General features: G+C 51.4%; 1 protein-coding gene across 2 annotated transcripts in view; it reads left to right on the top strand.

Annotated features, from left to right (window-relative positions):
* Window positions 1-17,127: 17,127 nt before the first annotated feature.
* The window catches only part of TGM2 (transglutaminase 2), a 32,742-nt gene continuing 28,879 nt past the window's right edge, over window positions 17,128-20,990 (top strand). For both annotated transcript variants that reach the window (XM_014847180.3, XM_070485912.1), the window contains exon 1: window positions 17,128-17,266. In XM_014847180.3, coding sequence (XP_014702666.1) covers window positions 17,257-17,266 — 10 coding nt within the window. In that variant the 5' untranslated portion in view covers window positions 17,128-17,256. The remainder of the gene's footprint in view (window positions 17,267-20,990) is intronic.

Here is a 20,990-nt window from a genome sequence, read left to right as displayed (position 1 = left end):
CAGCACCACTCATCTGTGCTAACGCAAAGGATAACGGGCACATTGGAGGGGTGAGCGATTGGACGGAAGGGTGGACGGACTCTGGGGGCTGGTCACCTCCTGTTTCTTGATCTGTCATGTTCAGTTTGTGAAAATTCGTCAAGCCGTACACTTAGGTGCGCTTTCTATATGTGGTGAATAAGTCAGGTTCTCCAGAGAAACAGAACCAATAGAAGATACATTCATAGATACATACCTATATGTATATTCACAAAGAGAGAGATATCTATAAATCTATCGACATGTATATAGTGGGGCGTGTTTTAAGGAATTGGCTCACACAATTGTGGAGGCTGGCCAGTCCAAAATCTGCAGGGGAGCCTAGCAGGCTGCAGACCCAGGGAAGAGCTGATGTGGCAGGTTGAGTCCAAAGGCAGTCTGCTGGCAGAATTCTCCTCGCCTTGAGGGGAGGTCGGTTGGATTCTACTAAGGCCTTCAACTGATTAAAAGAGGCCCATCCACATTAGGGAGGGTAATCTGCTTTACTCAGAGTCTACTGATTTAAACGTTAATCTCATCCAAAAAATAGCTTCACAGAAACATCTAGAATGATGTTTGACTGAATATCTGGGTACTGTGGCACAGCTAAGTTGACATATAATAATGCTGTACCTCAATAGAAATTTATTAAGCAGGTGATGTCTTTGGACTAATAGGGTCGAGAACCACTAATTTAATTGACGCCTGTAAAGAAATCTACCTATGATTACAGTTACCATACAGCCAGTTCTATGTTAAGTTGCATGAGTAGGAGTATTTTAACTAGATCAAGGGAGGTGATTCTCTCTCTCTTTCTCTTTCTCTGTCTCTGCTCAGTCCTCACCTGGAGCATTTTGGTCATTCCTGGAGGCTGCACCTTCAGCATGACCCAGGATGTCACTGGAATGTTGTGGGCAAGGGAGTGGCCAAGAAGAATGATTGGCATGTCAAAGGGGCATGATTCAGATAACAAAACAAAAGCCTTAAAAATGGGTGAGTCCTCAGCCTGATAAAGAACATCATAAAAATTCCCACAGCTAACATCATACTTACTGGCAAAAGACTAGATGTTTCCCCCTAAGGTCAAGAAGAAGACAATGACGTTTGCTCCTGCCACTTCTAGTCAACGTTGTGCTGGAGGTTCGAGTCAGAGCAATCAGTTAAGAAAATAAAATAAAAGGCATCCAGATTGGAAAGAAATAAAACCATCTCTATTTATAGATGCCATTAGCTAACATATAGAAAATCCTAAGGAACCAACTAGAAAATTATGGGAACTAAGAAATGAGTTCAGCAAGGTTGCAGGATACAAGAACAATATACAAAAATCAATTTTTTTTAGACACAAGCAATGAACAATCTTGAAAAAGAAAAACTAAGTTGAAGGAATCACACTTTAGGATATCAAAATTAATTACAAAACTGTGACCGCACAAAATTGGGGTTCTCTTGCCTGATGAGCTTAAACAGCCAATTAATTATGGCGTCAGCCTTTGGGAAAAGAGATCAGCTTTATTCTGTGAGATTGACCTACAGAGAGACAGGGGGTATGTGCCCTCAGATCCATCTCCCCCATTCAGGATTTGGGGTAAATTTAAGAGGTTAGGGAGAACAGGCTGGCACGTGGAAATGCTGGTGGGGCAGATTTTGATTGGTGAGCTTCAAACATTTATGGTAAAGTTCTAAACTTTTATTGTGAGGTTCTAAGCTTTTATGGCAGGGTTCTAAACATTTTTGATGAGGTGGGGAAGGAATTTTAACAACGGATCTTCTTGAATGAGGGACCCTTCTCTTCTGGTAAGAGCCTGACTTTCAAGAGCTGGTCGTGTCCCCATCCTTGGGTTCCTCATGAAGGAGGATCTTTGGTTCCGTGGTCACCTCAGGTGAAGATTTCTCCTTTTGCACGTGCTCCGGCTACGTGACTGCAGATTTTCTGAAAGGCAATTCTTAATCACTCTGTTGATAAGAGTTGGAGTCAGTTGGACTGGTCCTGGAGGGCCTGTGGTTACAAAACTATAAAAGTCTTAGAGGAAAATATAGGCGTAAATGTTTGTGATCTTGGGTTAGGCAAAGCCTGCTTAGATAGAACACCAAGAACATAAACAGCAAAAAAAAGAAAAATAGATAAACGGAACTCTATCACAATTTGCATGTGTGCTGCAAACAATATTATCAAGAAATGAAAGGGCAACTCACAGAATGGGAGAAAATATTTGCAAATCACATGTCTTATAAGAGGTGTGTATGCAGAATATATGAATAACCCTTACAACTCATATCAACAATAAAAAGATAACTCAATTTTAAAATGGGCTAAGGATCTGAATAGACATTTCTCCAGAAAAGATATACAAGTGGCCAATGAGCACAGGAAAAGATGTTTAGCATCGTTAGTCATTAGGGAAATGCAAATCAAAACCGTAATAAGCTACTGCTTCACGCCCACTGGAATGACTATAATGAAAAAGAGAGATGATAGTAAGTGTCGGAGAGGATGCGGAGAAAATGGAAATTCACACGTTGCTATTGGGAATGTAAAATAGTGCAACAACTTTGGAAAACAGTTCAGCACTCTCTCAAAACGTTAAACATACAATTACCACTGTTGTTACTGCTGTGGAGTCCCTTCAAACTCCTAGCAACCCTGTGAATAGCAGAGTGGAGCCCTGCCTGGTCTTTTTGGTCCAACCTCTCCGCTTCCAGCGCTATACCAGACAATGCTCCACTCTACTCATAGGGTTTTCATGGCCAATTTTTTCAGAAGTGGGGTCCTTCTTCCTAGTCTGTCTTAGTCTGGAAGCTCCGCTGAAACCTGGGTGACCCTGTTGATATTTGAAATACCAGTGGCATAGCTTTCAACATCACAGCAACACACAGCCGCCACAGCATGACAACCAACAGATGGGCGGTGTGGCTCCCTGACCGGGAAATGACCCAGGCCGCAGTGGTGAGAGCGCCAAACCACTAGACCACCAGGGCTAGGATCACCATATAATCCAGCAATTCCACTTTTAGTTACATACCCAAGAGAAATTAAAACATCTATCAACACAAACACATACACACAAATGATTCGTAATAGCTTAAAAGTAAAAACAATCCAAATGTCCACCAACTGATGAATAGGCAGATAAAATCCATATAATGGAATGTTATCTGGCAATAAAAAGGAATGAAATCCTGATATATGCTACAACATGGCTGAACCTTGAAAGAAAGTATTATGCTAAGTGAAAGAAGCCAGTCACAGAAGACCACATATTGTCTGATTCTATTTGTATGAAATGTCGGGAATAGACAAATCCATAGAGACAGGAAGTACATTAGCGGTTATCTAGGGTTGGGGAGGAGAGAGACTGCTCATGGGGACGGAGTTTCCTTTTGGGGTGAAGAAAATGTTTCAAAATTAGATTGTGGTGATGGAGCCACAACTCTGAATATATTAAAAGCCATTAAATTGGGCATTTTAAATGGATGAATTTTGTGGTACATTAATTATCTCAACAAAACTATTTAAACAAACAAAGAATGAATCCTGATTCCATGGCTGGAAATTCCTCCTGAGGCAATCACTGTCAACAGGCTCAAAGATGAGGCTCACGTCGCTCGGCCTTCGGTTGCAGGAAGCAGAAACCACATTTACTACTTTAAACCGAAAGAAATTTAACACAGGAAGTTGGGTTCTTGCAAAATTATTGAAAAATCTGGGAAGTGGGCTGAGCCTCCAAGAATGACTCTCAGAACATCGCTATACCGTCTACTCATGGGAGCTGCTGCCTCTGTCACAACCCAGAAGCTTGGTGTCATCTTTAGGATTTTGTCACTTTAGCTTTTGTCTAGGGATCAGACATTGCTGATGGCCCCATCACCATCTCTGGACACCCATGAGCAGGTGACTGGACAATGAGACCACAGCTGCAAAAAATCTTAATGCCTTCCCAACCAGCAGGAAAGAGCCAAAGCAGGAAGCAGAAAAGTAAGGGAAAGCCACCTTACCTTTGCCTTCAAAATCTCACACATGCGCATTTATTGGGCATGACCTACTTGGTCCCCAAACCCCAGCTGACAGGGAGTCTGGGAAATGCAATCTTCGCCCTTCCAGCCCCTGCAGTACAGGAAGGCACACAGACAGGGGTTGAAATAGATGTTGAATGAGTCAACCCACCATAACCGATGGCTGCAGGCACGACCACTGTTTGCAATAGTGAAAAAATGGGAAACAACTTGAATGTGCAACAAAAGGGATTTGATAAAGTAGGCTTCACCTATTTGATGAAATTCTACACAACCAATAAATGTGTTGTAGAAATACACGTTGTGATTTCAAAAATGTTAGACACGCACTGAAAAGCGGCAAGTGACAAGATGGTGCTTATAGGCAAATTGCATGAGAGCAGGCAGCACATCGGTCTTGTCCACCTGTGTATCCCACTGCCTGGCACCCGGTGGGCACAGAGTAGGTGCTCCATATACACTTGTTGGGTGATTGAAAGTGATTCTATTTCTAGAAATTAAATATATACTTATATAAAATTATATATACATATACTTCGATATGATAGAGCAACTTGAAAAGAAATACAACAAAATGTGAGCAGTTGTCCTCTCTAGGGGACAGATTTGGAGACACTTTTACTTCTGTCCTTTGGTTCTTCTGTATTTTACAAATTTTGAACAGTGAATATGCATTCATATCAATTGGGAAAAAAACGCAGATGTTCTGTTGAAGCCACAGAAAGAAAACACACCTGCCTCATTTCTCTGTCTCCCACAGGGCCTGGCTTAGAAGTGGGCCCCAACCCACGCTGGGGACCGAGTGCCTGCATCTCCATTTGCTGCCTGAGGGATGGTCTCTGGGTCTTTTTCAAGGAGCCCGAGGGCAGAGCTGAGCTTCCAAGATGATCCTGATTCTAACACAGTTGCGCTTCTCCCAGCTAGAACTGGCCAAGTGCCAAAGCCATGTGACGCTTCCCAAGTGCCCGTCCCAATGCCTGTGGAGGCCCAGCCAGGGCAAGGTTGTGCTCAACAGTCTTTAAGAGCCAGATCCATAGCTCAGGCCTGCCCCTCCCGTGCACCTGTCGGGCCCCGGGGCCATTGCCACTTGGCCTGCCCAACCAGCAGGCAGGCCTGACATCACCGCCACTAGCTGGGTTCAGCCAGGCAAAGGCTCTGTGGGACTGCAAGGGGGGTCTGTCCTTCTCCAGGGCTGCCCCTCAGTGTTGTGAGGAGTCCCGCAGCGGACAGCTTCTATCACTTTCACTGACACAGCTGTTGAGGTCTCAGGTCACGTTCACAGGAGCACAGGGACCAGAATGAGAAAAGTGAGAGTCCCAGCTGGCTCTGTGCCACCCAGAGCCACACTTGGGCTAACGAGGGAGACTATTGGCCTTGGTCTCCCCATCTCACCGAGAGCTACCTTCTGCCTCACGCTGTCCGCCGGGAAGCCTGGTAACGGCTGGCCTTCTCCCTCCTTGGGGCCTTTGTGACGGCGCGGGGGGGCCCCAGAATGCATGACAGTCAGCGCCAGCCACCACTTCATTTATCGCACCCATTAGCCAGATGGGACAACTGACGCTGCAGAGGGGAAGGGACATGGTTAGGGCCACACGACCAGAAAAGGAACTTGGAAGAAGAGGGCTCCCATAACAACGGTGGTCTTCGGAGACTCCAGGGCAGGACCAAAGAGGAGAAACAGAGAGAGGGATGTCACAGAAGGATGGAACTCGTCCCCCTGGGAACAGCTTAGCTCACAGGACCTGCCAATATATCCCAGCCTCCAGGCGGGAGAAGGCGTTTCCACCCCAACCAGCTGTAGGCGTCATTTCACTTTTTGGCCTCTATTTGCTCATCTTTAAAATAGGGTCCAGGGGTCATGAGAATCACTAAACTGAAGCTCTGAAATTCCATGCTTAATGGTTACACCATTATCTTCTCAAAGATCAGCCCTAACCACAGCACTCCCCCATTTAGAGGCTTTCCCATGGCTCCCCACAGCCTAACCTGAGCCTGGCATGCAAGGCCCTTTGTGGGCTGGGCCCCACTGAGCTTTCCAGCCTTAACATTCCTTCCAAGTGTCCCTAAACTCCAGCCCCAGTTTGACACCCCTTCCTGTGAGTTCTCCACACTCCTCCTCCCCTCTATGACTTTGGCCCTGAGTGCACAGATAGGTCCCTTTGCATGAAATGCTCCTCTTTGCCTTATCTGCCTGGCAGACTCATATTCATACTGGAAAACTCAGATTAAGTGTCCCCTCCTCCGTGAAGCCTGCCCTTATCGGCCACAGAGAGAGCCCCTCTCCCATCCGGGTGCCCTCAGGTCCCCAGCTTTCCTCCACCACAACCCTGAACTCAGTTTATGGGAATTAATGTTTACATAGTGAGTACCTCACAACCTGGCTGTTTCCTCCACTGACCTCAGAGTTCCTTGACAGCGGGACTGTGTCTTATTTATGACTCACACCTCAGTAGGTGCTCAATAAATGTTCAATAAATAAATTATTCAATAAGGAAAATAATCTCTTAAAAAAAAAAAAAACCCCCGCTGCTCTGTCTGTAGCTCTTTATGGGTCTCTAGACAACATGAGCCCTTTCTGGGCCTCACGTCCCAAGTTATAAGATGGTAAGCCGAGCTGGTCGGCTTCTGAGGCCACAGCCTCTCTCTCCCCACAGGCTGTGATGAGTCAGAACCCCAGTGACACTGTCAGCTCACTTAAGAGCTAGTTCAGCTAAAGAGGAAATTGAGACACAGAGAAGTGAGGCAATCTCCAAGGTCACACAGCGTCTGATGTGTGGAGACCATATCACCTCCCCTTCATCACTGAAGAAGGGAAGGAGGTGGTCCTGATGCAGGCCTCGTCCTGACCTAAGATGGGGCGTCCATCACTTCCCTCTTCCCACCTCCCCACCCCACAAGAAGCCAACAGCCCAGCTGCCTCTTAGGAAAGGACAGAGTTAATTTAATTTGAGCCTCCAGAACGTGTACAGGATAATTCAGTTTATTTAAAAAAAGCTTAACAAAAAAGAACCCAACCTGTCAGATCTTGTTTAGAAACCTGAACATTCTGAAAATATTGATGAGGAGAGGGGGCCGCATCCGTGAGAAGATTCTCGGCAAAAAGGGGTGAAGCTAATCCAATGTGACAGGGGTATTTTTTTCTCAGGCCAGAAAGGCAGAGAGTGCAAATCGCTCTTCGGGGGGGTCCACCAGCCGGGGGCAGGCTCAGGAGGCCGGCTGTGGGAGCTGCTTCGGGGTGGCAGCTGGGTCCCCCTCCCCCACCAGCTCCCTTTCCCTGGAACTGTTTATTGGAAGATAAGGCCTTGATGACTCCGTGTTTACAGTCACAGTGTGTCGAAATCGCAGACTCTAGGGGCATCGGCAAGTCATTCTTTGATCCAACCTTGACATTTCTCAAATGGGCAAACTGAGGCCCAGAGAAGGGGAGTGAGGCATTTATTCGATCAACCATCAGTCGATAAACATTGGTGAGGACTTTTGCTGTGAAGTTCCTCCCCTCCCACCAAGGTGACCAGGGATCTAGGAAGGCAGCGTGGCTCCCTTCATGACTTTGATTTGGACTCAGGTCCCCGCTGTGTGGTCTGGGGCAGGGTATTTAGTCTGTCTGAGCCTCAGCTTCTTCCGTAAAATGAAGAGAATAACCCCGAAACCCCATAGAGTCGCTGGGAGACTTACATGAGGGAAACGTACGTGGATCTGTTGAGCAATTTGGTTGCACGAACAGGCACAGGCTCAGGGCAGCTTAATAACAAATTCCAAAAAATCAATTGGAAGGAAACGGGGATGGCTCAGGGGTATTTACCCCAAAAGAAATGAAAATGAATGTCCGCACAAAGAGCTGTCCCTGTATGTTTACAGCCGCTCCATTCTTAACCACCCAGAACACCCAAATGTCCTTCAACTGGCTAATGTATAAGCAAACTGGTCTATTCATTCAATGGAATACTACACAGCCATGAAAAGGAAGGAAGAGCCAACACCTGCAACCACATGGGTGAGTCTCAAATGCATTATGCTGAGGGAAGGAAGCTGGACTCAAAAGGCTACATACAGTGTGATTCTATTTATGCGACGTTCCGGATAAAACAAAACAATAGGAACAGTAACCAGATCAGCGTCTGCCAGAGACAGAGGGAGGGAGGAGAGAACCGCCTGCCAAGGAGCACGAGGGAAATGGTGGGGGTGAGGGAAACGTCCTACAGCATAATTGCCATGTGGTAACGTGACTCTATATCTTTGTCAACTCGCTGAACTGCACCCCTGAAAAGGATGAATTGTATTGCAGGTGAATTGTAACTCACTCAATCTGACTAAGAAAACAATCAAGCAACAAGGAAAAAGCTTAGCTTCAGAAAAGACAGGAAGCGAGGTAGTTCTAGGAATGAAGCAGCGAACTTCAACCATCGTTTAGAACTTGTGTCGGAGCTGGGAGATTGCAAGTCCCAGGAGAGGGCCTGAGTGGCTGCGTTTGGGTGCCAGGCCGCCTTTCATGAGAGTTGGGCAGGGCTGCTTGATTGACAGCTCCATCAAGCCCGTACAAGAGGGCAGTTACCCGGAAGCATAACGGGGACCAGCTGTCTATACAAAAAGGGCTCCCCCGGCCACGGAGGCTCGTAGTTGTTGGGGCTTGTTATCCCGGATGCTGAGCGCCACCCTTCCGGGAGTGAGGCCGCACCTTCCACCTCTTGTGACAAGGGGACGTGGTAACTGCAGGCCCCCCTTGGATGTGAACGTCAGGCTCCAGATGAGCTGGATCACCGCAGTGATGCTTCAGCCCTATAAGTGTTCGGTCGAGGCAGACAGTCACTCGAGTGTTCTCATCAAACAGGCGGGAGAAACAAGTGGTCAGTTCAGCCAAACAAGTGTTCGATTTAGTCGGACAAGCTCGGCCACTGCCCTAGACGGTCATTTATTTCCATGAAAGAAAGTGTGTTTGACTTTTATGCACTGGACAGGGTGTGTCAGACAGACACAACCAATGACTCAGCGTAAGGTGGGGAGACGCTGGGGAATGCTGCAGAATCCGGGTGTTTCGTCCCCTATGTCTCTGGCAGCCCCAAATGGCCATGGGAGCTTGACCGGGCACCCACCCCAAGGTTTGACTCCCCCAGCATGAAGTTCTAGCAGCATCATTTATAAGCATGGACCTCACTCTGCCCCTTCCAAGCTGTGTGACCTTGAGCAAGTCACCTCACCTCTCTGAACTTCCTTTTAACAAAGTAAAACAGTTTTCAAGCACTTGCTCGGCCTCTGTGTATGTATGTGGAGGGGGGGCTCCAGAAGCATTTTAACATATAAATAGGGTTGTGAAGTAAACAGAAACTCAGTGTACAATCCTCGAAATTCCAAATTTCAGATGTGGGAACTCTTATCGTGAATCTCCTCTTTGTTCACACACTGTGCTTATGGGTTTGGTTTTGTAAGATTGTGCCAGCATTGACAAAAGTATTTTATGGGTTGATTGTGGATTTTGGGGGGCACATTTATTTTCTCTTTTATCTCTATGTTTTTTCTACCAATTTTGCCAGCATTTCTTTATTTTGGAGTATTTCCATTTTTAGAAAAGCTCAATCCTAAATAGAAAACAGGTTATTCTTTTCTTTTTAAAATTTAATCTTTAAGGGGCTGGCCCTGTGGTATAGCAGTTAAGTTCACACTCTCTGCTTTGGTGGCCTGGGGTTCACCAGTTCGGATCCCGGGTGCGGACAGGGCACTGCTTGGCACACCATGCTGTGGTAGGCGTGCCACATGGAAAGTAGAGGAAGATGGGCACAGATGTTAGCTCAGGGCCAGTCTTCCTCAGCAAAAAAAGAGGAGGATTGGCAGCAGATGTTAGCTCAGGGCTAATCTTCCTGAAAAAAAATTTTTTTAATCTTTAATTACCTAAGTGATATGTAAAAACATTTCCCCACTTAAAGGTTCCTCACCTTCCAGGGAATACCGAACCCACCTTTAATGACCGCTGTTTGCCCCCAGTCATGGCCCCCAACAGCCCACCACAGCCGACAGCAACTTGGAATGATCTTTCCAAACTTTCCTCTGTATATTTAAATCTACATATTTTACATGTGTTGACTTATCTGTTCCTGTAGAAAACGAATGGTCCTCTGGAATCACAGCTCACTCTATGTGCTGCAATTTGTTTTCTTCGCTTGACTTTATGACGCGGAGTTGTTTCCACGTCCATACATAGAGGACTACTCTTTCCTTGTTATTTTTTTTTTAAAGATTGTCACCTGAGCTAACATCTGTTGCCAATATTCTTACTTTTTTTTCCTCTCCAAAGCCCCCCAGTGCACAGTTGTGGATTCTAGTCATGAGTGCCTCTGGCTGTGCTGTGTGGGACGCCGCCTCAGCATGGCCTGATGAGCGGTGCCACGTCCATGCTCAGGATCTGAACGAGCGAAACCCTGGGCCGCCGAAGCGGAGCGCGTGAACATAACCACTCGGTCACAGGGCCAGCCCCTGCTCTTTCCTTTTTTTTAACTGCTGTGTAATATTCCTAGAAATGGCTTATTTATCCATCCCCCTTTGCTAGGCACTGAGGTTGTGGCCAGTTTTCACCATAACAAATAATGCCCGTACACATCCCTTGGGAACCCATGCAAGTGTTTCTCTTAGGTTTTTGGTTTGAGAATGGGACAATATTTGCAAAGACTTTCAGAGCTTTATTCCTGGCTCTTTGTTTCTTCTTTTTTTAATCAACCACCAATTTAAAAAACCATCTTATTGAGATATAATTCAACTCCATTAAATTCATCCATTTAAAGTGAACAGTTCAATGGTTTTATAGCCACAGATTTGTGCAATCATCACCATAATCTAATCTGAGAACATTTTCTTCACCCCCTTCCAAAGAAACCCCATACCCATTAGCAATCACTCCCCGTTCTCTCCCTTCACCTCCTGACATCCATTAATCTGCTTTCTGTCTCTGCGGATTCACCCATTCTGGGCATTTCATGCAAATGGAATCACACAGTATGTGGTCCTCTGTGACTGGCTTTCACTGCACATGATTTTTTTTTTTTGAGGAAGATTAGCCCTGAGCTAACATCTGCTGCCAGATGTTACATCTCCTCTTTTTGCTGAGGAAGACTGGCCCTGAGCTAACATCGTGCCCATCTTCCTCTACTTTATATGTGGGACGCCTGCCACAGCATGGTGTGCCAAGCAGTGCCATGTCCACACCTGGGATCCGAACTGTCGAACCCCAGGCCGCCGAGAAGTGGAACGTGCGAACTTAACCACTGCACCACCAGGCTGGCCCCGTGCATGATGGTTTTGAAGTTCATCCACGCTGTAACATGGGTCGGTACTTCATTCCTTTCTATTGTCAAGTGGTCAACAACCCTTTTTCTGAGTGCTCACTCTCCACCAGGCACGGCGTTGAGCCCCACATAAAGCCTGGGAATAGACAGTATTGTCAGCACACCCATTTTCCAGACAAGGAAACGGGCTTGGAAGGGCTGTGACTGACCCAAGACCACACGAGAGAGCACGGGCAGAGGTGCGTTGGCACCCAGGGCTGTTGAGGTCCCAAGCCCGTGACCTTGTAACGGAGCCATGTGCTGCTCGAAGCCGCAGGGAGGGAGCGGACAGTGTCTCCCGGGCCCAACGCGCAGGTCATGGAGCCCCTTTCCACATAGGCCGCCCCTGGGTCACTGTCATGATCTCTGGAGACTGCCCTGCGAGGCGGGACAGAGAGAACAGGACCGTTCACCCAGCTCCAGATGGCCCCAGACGGGACCCGCGCCAGAGCTCCTGGCCTGCTCGGGCCATTTTCTGACGTCTCCCTCTCTCCTGGCACCACCCACCTTCAGCGTTTCTTCTCCCCAATCCTAGTGTCTTAACTTCTCGGCTTCAGGGCTGTCACCTCAGGTTAGGATGGGACGTCTCCGCTGGGACTGGACGCCAGCTAAGTGAGGGTCGGTGGTGAGCAGGGCTCTGAAGCGGGTTTTCCTGTGAGGAGAGCAAAGCCTGCTGCCGGAAGTGGTCAGGACTGCACCCTCCGGGAATCCGGAAGGTCTCTACCCGCCGGCTGTCTGGAGAGTTGAGAACTGTGAGGACCTGATGGCGACGACGACAATAGAATCAACTGACCCTCCTTGGAGGGCCTGTCGTTTCCTCTCCGGATTTCCTCCTCTGACCCCAGGAGGCTGGGGTTCCAGTCCCTTTCTGAGACAACTGAGACTGGAGGCCACACAGCCAGTAGGAGGGGGACAGGGCTGGCCGGAGCTGTGGGACCCCCGTCAGCCACACCAGCTCACCACTGATTCCACTTGGTGTTCCACCCTACTTCCTGTGAACATGCAACACCCAATTGCAAGTTAAGTAAAAGCAGCTTTCTAAAATGTCAAAACAGGGGGTAGAGGCACAGATCCAGTGCTTACTTTCTATAGCATTTGGAGGCCCCACCTTCACTCTGCCCAAACTTGCTGTGTGACCTAGGGAAAGTTATTTGCCCTCTCTGAGGCTCAGCAATAGGTCTTCCTGCTCTGCTACCCAAATATCCTCCGATCGGCACCTGCTTCACCTCCCAGTGGCTGTCCTGGGATTGTAGGTGACATGATTGGAGAAGATGTTGGGCTCAGACATCTCATCTGTGATGGAGGCAACAAGGGTTGAGACAGGGCCTGACATCATGCCCTGGCTCCTGGTCCTGCCATAGGCAGCCAGCACCACAAATCCTGCCAGCCAAGGCTCCAGGCTCTTGCTCTCTGTGGCATAGGTCACTTATTCATTCAACAAACAAGTATTAAGCAGCCGCTAAGAGCCAGGTGGGTCGGAGGCGGATGGAGATTCATGCACACTGGTCCTCGTACGAGGCAGACTGTGACTGTGTCCTGTGGGTGTGGGGAGCAAGAGAGAAGTCCTGCTCTGGGTGGGCTGCAGGAGGAGGTGGCCTTTGGGTGGGGCCTAAAGCCCGGGTGAAACTTTGATAGGTGAAGAGGGAGAGCATTGTGGATGGAGAGCACTGTATGGAGAGCACTGTGGATGGAGAGCACTGTATGGAGAGCACTGTGGATGGAGGGCTCAGCTTGAGCAAAGGCCTGGAGGGGGATAAAACTGCAGGGTGCATTCGGGGGCTAGGAGAGTGCCCGGTGAGACTGGAGGGTACAAATGTGGGAGATTCCACTGCAGGGTGAGTTGGGTCAGACCTGCGGGGCCTCAAATGCCAGGTGGAAGAGCTCAAACTTCCCCCTGGCGCTCTCAGCGGTGGGGCGGGCTCGGAGCGCCTCTCGGAAGGTCCCTCCGGCCCTGGCTCCTCTGCTTTCAGTCCAGTGAGGGCTGGGATGTGAGTTCTGCTTTTACAGAAATGGAAACTGAAGGCACAGAGAGGTGGACCGTGCGCCCACGGCTACACAGCTTCAGGGCCGCAGCTGAGGCCCAGGCCCTCTGCCGGGCAGGGCAGTGGGGACCGGCGTGCTGTGAAGGCGGGGCTGAACACCAGATGACCGGGTCCGTTCTTCCATCTGCACAATGGACACATTGGGAGGGCCTCCCCCGGGACGGGCCACCCGCCACACTCCCTCTCTAAGGGCCTGAAGGGTCACGCCTGCCCTTTGACATTTTCTCGTCCCCTGTCCTAACACGCCGACCTCGCCCCCTCCCACCTCCGGGGAGTCTGATCTCTGCTCCCGGGGCTTCCACATGCCAGACGCTGCTCATCTGCCATGAGTCACCCGTTGGTAGGAAAGCCCTTCACATGTCCCCTGAGGGTCCCACCCGCTACTGCCCTGCCCTCCCTCCCAGCTCAGTCATCCAGGGCCGTCTCTGGTGTGGCGGTCTCTTGTCCCTGGGAAATGGCTGAGCCCAGCCAGGGCCTTGGAGCCCAGTTGTGCTGTGTGACCTCAGGCGGCTTCCCCAACTTCTCTGAACCTTAGTCCTTCCCTTTTCTTCCTTTCCTTCCTTCCTTCTCTCCTTCCTTCAACTCTCTCTGACTCATCCCTCCCTCTCTCATGCTGCAAACATTTATTGACCATCTACTGTATACCAGACACCATGGGTCAGAAGCACACACCACCTGCCCATCTCTTGCTAAGGGCTATAGGACTGGACATGACACAGGCCCCTGAGGCCTCACCCCTGCGGGGCAGGGAGCGAATAGGACTGACCTCTGAACTGTGTTAAGCCAGCACAGGTCTTTGAACCAACCCCACGTTCCATGTCCCCACTTCCTGACTGGGTGACCCCAGGCAAGTCGCTTCACCTCTCTGAGCCCCAGTTTCTGATGTAACAAATGACAGGAATCCTACTGTGAGACTGAAATGGGGCACCTGGCTGGTAACGGGCTATTCAAAAGTTCTGAAAAATCACCTTCGTCTCCACCCTGAGGCCCGGAAGTCCTTACAGAAGTCAGGGACTGGTCTCCCTAATGGTGGGGTTCAGGCCACAGTCTGTGACCTTGGGTACAAGGCTTATCTGGGAGGTGGGCCTCCTTCTGAGCACTCCCCCCAAATATTCTAGGTTGTCGGCAGCCTGCTTCACCTACACACAGGAACCTCCCTTTGAGGAGGAAAGGGGGTCCTGACTCTTGATGACATCAACAGAAAACGTTTTAGGAGACATTTATTGAGCGCTTACTGTGTGCCCAGCACTGAACAGACATTATCTCTAATTCCCAGAGGTGGTGACTCTTATACCCATTTTATAGAGAAGGAAAAAGGCTCAGAGAGGTTTAGTAACTTGCCCAGTGTCACACAGCCAAGAGTGACTGCAAATGCACCCTGATCTAACCATTGCATGGCACTTCCCCTGCATGGGATAATGAAAGACCCCTGCCTACACTGTCTGGGGATGTCAAATCCATAACCACTCTCTCTAGGCATCAGTTTCCCCCTCAGTAAATGGAGTTTTGAATCCTTAGTTGCCCAATGAGGTGAGACAAAGCAGGGTTTCCCAGCCCCTCTGAACAGATGGGAAAACTGAGGCCCAGACTGGGGCAAGGGCTTCTTCCTGGTCACCGGGCTGGGAGTCCAGGTCTCTGGGCCCAGCCTGGGCTCTGGCCTCTGCCTGCCACTTCTCGAGCTGGGCCTGTCAGGGATTGCTCAAGGACTGTCACTCAGGTGGCCACAGTTCTCTGGAACAGGGGGAGGAAGGACGAGGAGGCAGCTGACGGTGAGGGGAGGCCCGGGGCTGGGCCGAGCCCCACGCGGGGCACCAGGAACATCTTGATCGTGTCCTAAAAATACTCTGGGTGGATTCCTGCCCCCTGGGGAGCCCCAGGCAGGGGCCAATGAGGGGAGAAGAGTGCGGCGCTTTCATGTGGGAAAGGGTAGACAAAGGCCAGAGGCAGCCTTCCGTTCCGGGCAGGGCTGACTCTCACAGGAACACGCCGCCTGCAGCCTTCCTGCCGCACAGCCTGACTGTCCCCGGGCCTCCTGTTTCCCTTTGAGGTCCCCGTCTCTCGGGCCAGGTTCTGGGACACTGGCACGTTTATTCCAAAGCTCAGGGACCCTAGTTACCCACTGCTCCCTGCATACCGGGAACTTGACCTGAGTCATTTGGGTTGAGTCTTACTCCATGCCTGTGAGGGAGGAATTCTTGCCCCCATTTGATAGAGGGGGAAACTGAGGCCTGGAGAGCCAAAATACCTGTCCACGGCCAGGACCCGATGGCTGGTCCAGGTCAGAGTGGGAACTCCACCCCTGGCTTCTCCAGCCACGTTCACTCACCCTGCTCCTTCCCCTGGGCTCTCGCCAGCCGCCGGGAGCAGTTTCTGCAGAATAACTGCAAAATGGGGCACTTACAGGCTCACCCACGGGGCTACCTGGCAGGTCAGTGGGGTCCAAGACCACGACATGAGTTCGTTCCCTAAGACCCCAGGCGGGGCCCGCTGACCCAGGGACAAACGTCCATTCCCTGTGCTGTGTCACACAGGAATGGAAACAGGGCCAGTCTTGCAGCTCAAATCCGTCAATAGACGTGGAATTTATTTTGGAAAAAGGGCTGGGGGGGGCCCACGGGCACCTGTCTCTCCAGGGACCTGCCCTACTTGGGCCTCATGGTGGGTAAGAAGCATAGGAGGCCAGGAGACCAGAGGGACCAGGATGGCAGTGGGCCCCCCAGGGTGCTGGGTTTGAGGGGCCAGAGGCTGAGTCCCTGGAAGGTTGGCTTTGTTCCCTTCTGGCACACAGTGGGCCTGCAAGGATCATCAGGGAAGGGGGCAGGTGGTCCGTGGATAGATGGATGGGTAGGTGTGTGGGGTGGTGAGTGGACGGATGGACGGACGGATGGACGGACGGATGATTCGATGGACGGAGGGACAGAAGCGATAGGCAGATTATCTTGGTTTTGCTATAGGAAGAGGTGTTGCTGTGTCTTTGGAGGTATGTCTGTATGTCTGTACCTGGGTCATATCTGTGTGTGTGCCCATCTCAGAGAAGCTGCATTTTCGTGTGTCCATAGGTGCCCCAGTCTGATTTTGTGTCCACGTCCGATGACGTGTTGGTGTCTGCGAGGTCCTTCTGTGTGTGTCTGTGATCTGGGTACATCTGGACACCCGCTTATTTGTATGTGGTTCTTGGGGGGTACCTGTCCGTGTGTGTCTGGCTGTGTCTCTGTCCTGGAATGTCTCTGTGATTTAATCTGATTTTGTGTCCACGTCACTGTGCCTGTGCGTCCCAGTTTATCTGCTGTATCTGTCAGAGTGCATCTGTGTCTCTGTGTGTCCACATTCCTGTCTCTGATTGTGTGTCTGTGTCTGCTCTGTGTGTAGCTGTATCTGAGTGTGTATGCGTCTTCTTGACCCCGGGTCTGACCTGACTATGGGTCCGTGTCTTTGTATCCAGGTGTGCTGTGTGTCCTGGTGCACCTGTGTGTCTGTCTCTGCGTGTGTGTATTTCTGTGTCCAGGTTTCTCTGTTCCCCAAGGTCTGATCTGTGTGTCCAGGTGTGTCTGTGTGTCCTGTTCTAATTGTGTGTCCCAGTCCTGCGCTCTGCCCATTCCCCCAGGGGGCGCCCTCGCCCGGCTGCGGCTCCCTCCCTCCCCCGGGCTCCTGCCCCCGGGTGCGCCCCAGTGGGCTGGCTGAGCGCTAACGCGTGGGCCCGACTGGGCAGTGGTGGCCTCACCAGGTCCCCGCCTCCCCGCACGGCCCCGCCCCCGCCCTCCCAAAGCGGGCTATAAGTTCACACTGCTCTCGGCCTCCGCAGTGCCTGCCGCTGGGGGTCTGCACTTGGAGGGTCCTGCCAACAGTCAGAGGAGCCACTGCCACCTCCCACCATGGCCGAGGGTAAGTCTCAGGATGGGCACAGCCGCCACTCAGGGCCCCACACCTGGCCATCCCTCCCTGGTCTCAGTGGTCCCACGGGTGCAATGGAGGGTCAGGACCCCACTGGGGCTCAGTCCCCAAGTCCCGGATTTCGAGAGCAACAGGAGGGCTGGGCTGGATGAGAGGGGCCTGGCCCCGGGTCCTGGCTCAGCCTGGGGCCTCAGTTTCCCCATGCCCAGGGCATAGTATTAACCCTTGCCTCCCTGGACCAGATGAGGCAATGGAAGGAGTGCTGTAAATTACGGTGCCAGTGGGCCATTGTCACCTGCCCTCAGCTAGCGGGGGCTGGGTCCCTGCTGTGTGCCAGGTGGCACGAGGCTGTGCAGAGGGCGCTGGCCCAGCCTCAGAACACTCCGCTTTAGTTATTCCCTGCCAGCCGGGAGGAGGTGTGCGTGCTGTCCCTGGTCGTGGGCCAGCCAAGCCTGGCTGACTCGTTGCCCCGGGGGCCAGAGAGGAAGTTCCAGCATCCTCTGGGGAAGCGGGCTGAGAGCAGGCGTGTTCTCGCAGGTCCTTTCCAGCCCTCGAGTTCTGCAACCCTAGTCCTTGGCCACCTGCTGAGTCTCAGTTTCCTTTCCTGTAAAACATGGACAATAATGCCAGCCCCTGGTATAGCTGTGAGGGCTGCGAGGAGTGGCGAAGGGGCTCAATTAATTGCCTACCTGTCCTCCTAGATACACGGACACACAGACACACACACACAGACACACACACAGAGGCAGCGCTCCTGTCCCAGGGGAGGGAGTCCTCCAATGGAGCAGGTCCTGCACTAATGCTGCTGGACCCAGTGTCCTTGCCGACTCCCAGGTCGAGTCCATCTGGAGATGGCCTCTGCACCACTGCACCCCCAGGAAGGAGACGTGGGGCCAGGGATGTGGGGCAGGACACGGGACAAGTGGAGCAGGGACAAGCAGGGGGACCAGAACCCGCCTGACCTGCTGTGTGATCTCGGGCCACCTTTGTCCCTCTCTGGGACCCAGCTCCCCACACATGGGATCGAAAACCAGCTCAGGACTGGCTGTGATGGTCACCTTGGTGGCCACTTGTCCCCAGTGCAGTTTCCCACTCCTGTCCCCATGAGTGGGGTTCAGTGGGGCTGGGGGACCCTGGAGATGCCAGTTATGATGAGCCCCCTGCCCCAGTGTCATGGCGACCACTTCCTCCAGGGGTCCTGCTGGCCTGGAAGGCCCCCGGCCGTTTCTCAGTGCAGGGAAATCCCATGAGTCTAGACCCCAAGTTCCTGCACCTTTGGAGTTGGGCGTGGTTTCTGGAAGTGCTTCTTCAGACAACAGCCTGAGAAAGTGCCCCACCTGCCCCAGACCAGGCACTGACCGTCTCTCAAAGGTCTCCCAGCGGTCAGGGGTGGCCTCTGTCCTGCTTAAACACGCTGGAGTAGAAGTTTCCAAAAGCAATATTTTTTCACCCCAACAGGAAGTTCTTCCTCGTGGCCAGCGGAGGTCTCTCCTGCTGTGCTTGCAGCGGTCACCTCCCCCCTCTCTCCTCCCAGGCTGAGAACAACATGGACGTGGGAGGGAGGGGGCGGGGGAGGATGGGGGAGGGGTGGAGATCAAACCCTGAGGGCCTGCCAGGCGGGTACCAGTATCTACAGCCCTGGGTCACATCCCAGGGCCGCACAGTGTCTCCTCTACAAAACGGAGACAGCGACAGTGCTCCATGAGTGGAGACGATCCACGCAGAAGCCTCTGCGGTCAGTGGGCATTTGCACCTCACTTTTGGGGTATTCCGTGGCGGGAGGCAGGAGACCTGGGGCCATGTCCCAGAGGAAGGGTCGACTTGCTGGGCGACTTTGGGCAAATCCCCCCTCCCCGGGCCTCAGTTGGACCACATCCTCTCCAAGGGCCCCACAACCCTGAGTCTGTCTTGCCCCCTCCCCACACCCTACCATCTTCCTAACCTGGAGCTTGAGCTCGCCAAGGTTTGTGAGGTTTGTGCTTCCTTCAGACCCCCACCCGCCCATCACCCCACCCCTTCCCTGGTCTTCGGCTCCCTCTGAAGCTATGAGTAGAACTGTCACATATCAAGCTTTTGCCCTGGGCTAGGCCCTAGGGACAGGGTGTCCCCATAGCCTCTCCTAGACCTCACAGCAGCCCTGAGGCTTCAGAGAAGGAGGCACAGAGAGGGAGAGACACTAGTCCAGAATCACACAGCAGCACAGCAGAACTGAAAAGCAGGTCCAGAAGACTCCCAAACCCCTGTCATTTTTAGAACCTTTTATTATAGAGAATTTTGAACCTACGTAAAAATAGAGAGACCAGAATAATAAACGCCTATGTTCTCATCACTCGGTCCCAACGACCTCCAGGCTATAGATACTCCTGCCTCCTGTACACCCTGTCTCCCCCTCCCATTATTTGGAAGCAAATTCCAGACATCACATCGTTATTTCATCTGTAAATATTTCAATACATATCTCGAAAGGATAAGGACTCTTTTTTAGACATAAACAAATTAGCAAAAATCCCCTAATATCACCATTATTCCATCAGTGTTCAAATTTCCAGTTGTCTTATATGTGTAATAAATATTTTTAAATAGTTTTTTAAAATCGAGATCCAAATAAGGCCCACACAACACGATGGCTCGGAACATCTCTTCAGTTCCTCTTAATCTATGCATTCTCCCTCCAACTTTTTTTTTTTCGTTTTTTTCTTGTAACTTATTTGTTAGAGAAACCAGAGCCTTTGCTTATAGTTTCCCAGAGCATGAATTTTGCCGATTGCATCCTGATTCCGCCTTTAAGATGTTCTTCAGTCCTGTGTATTTCCTGTAAATTGAAAAGTGAACCCGAAAGGCAAAGCCTGTGTCACTAACCCATGCCGAATCCCGCCCCTGCTTTTGCCGAAAGATGTCTCCAGTAGCGATAGAAGATCTCGTGTTCTTGTCGTTGGTGCCATGGAGTTCACTGTGACTCCTGGGGCCCCGCGGACAGCAGAGCGGGGCCCCACCCGGGCTTTGTGGGCCGCCCTCTCACCTTCTGGTGCTCTATCAGATAACGCTCCGCTGCTGGTCTCAGGGTTTTCATGGCCAGTCTTTTCAGAAGTGGGTGCCAGGTCCTCCTTCTTAGTCTGGAAGCTCCGCTGAGACCTGTCCACCATGTGTGACCCTGCTGGTATTTGATATAGCGGTGGCAGAGCTTTCCGCATCACAGCAACACGCAGCCGCCACAGTGTGACAACCCACAGACGGGTGGTGTGGTTCCCTGACCAGAAACGAACCCGGGCTGTGGTGGTGAGAGCGCCGGATATTAACCTTAGGCCACCAGGGCTGGATAGCTTGTGTTTAGTAAGAATTTGTTACGCGCCGGGCACCATGCTAAGTGGCTCACAACAGCCCTGTGAGATGGGTCCTGCTGTCCCCAGCTGTGGGCAGATGGGGAAACTGAGGCCGGGGACAGCTGAGTTGCCTGAGGTCACACAGCTGGGAGGTGACAGAGGCTTCTCCCAACAAGCCACAGTGGGCACAACTTTCTGATTAAGAGTTAGGGAGATTCGGCCCCAGCCCACCTCTGGGGGATGGGGTGGGTGGGGGGTTGGGAGGGGACGGGCTGACAGCCATTGTCTAGAGAGGGCTGGCTCCCTGGAAGGGCCTGAGGGCCCCCACGTCCCGGGAGCGCAGGTGTGTGTCCGGGGGTCACAGCTGGCTGAGGAATGCCGCCACGGCTCATGCC

Source organism: Equus asinus, chromosome 15 (genome assembly GCF_041296235.1).
Source record: "Equus asinus isolate D_3611 breed Donkey chromosome 15, EquAss-T2T_v2, whole genome shotgun sequence".
In the NCBI taxonomy this organism is placed as follows: Eukaryota; Metazoa; Chordata; class Mammalia; order Perissodactyla; family Equidae; genus Equus; species Equus asinus.
Note: the sequence above shows the minus strand (reverse complement) of the source record. Positions and strands in the feature narration are given on the sequence as shown.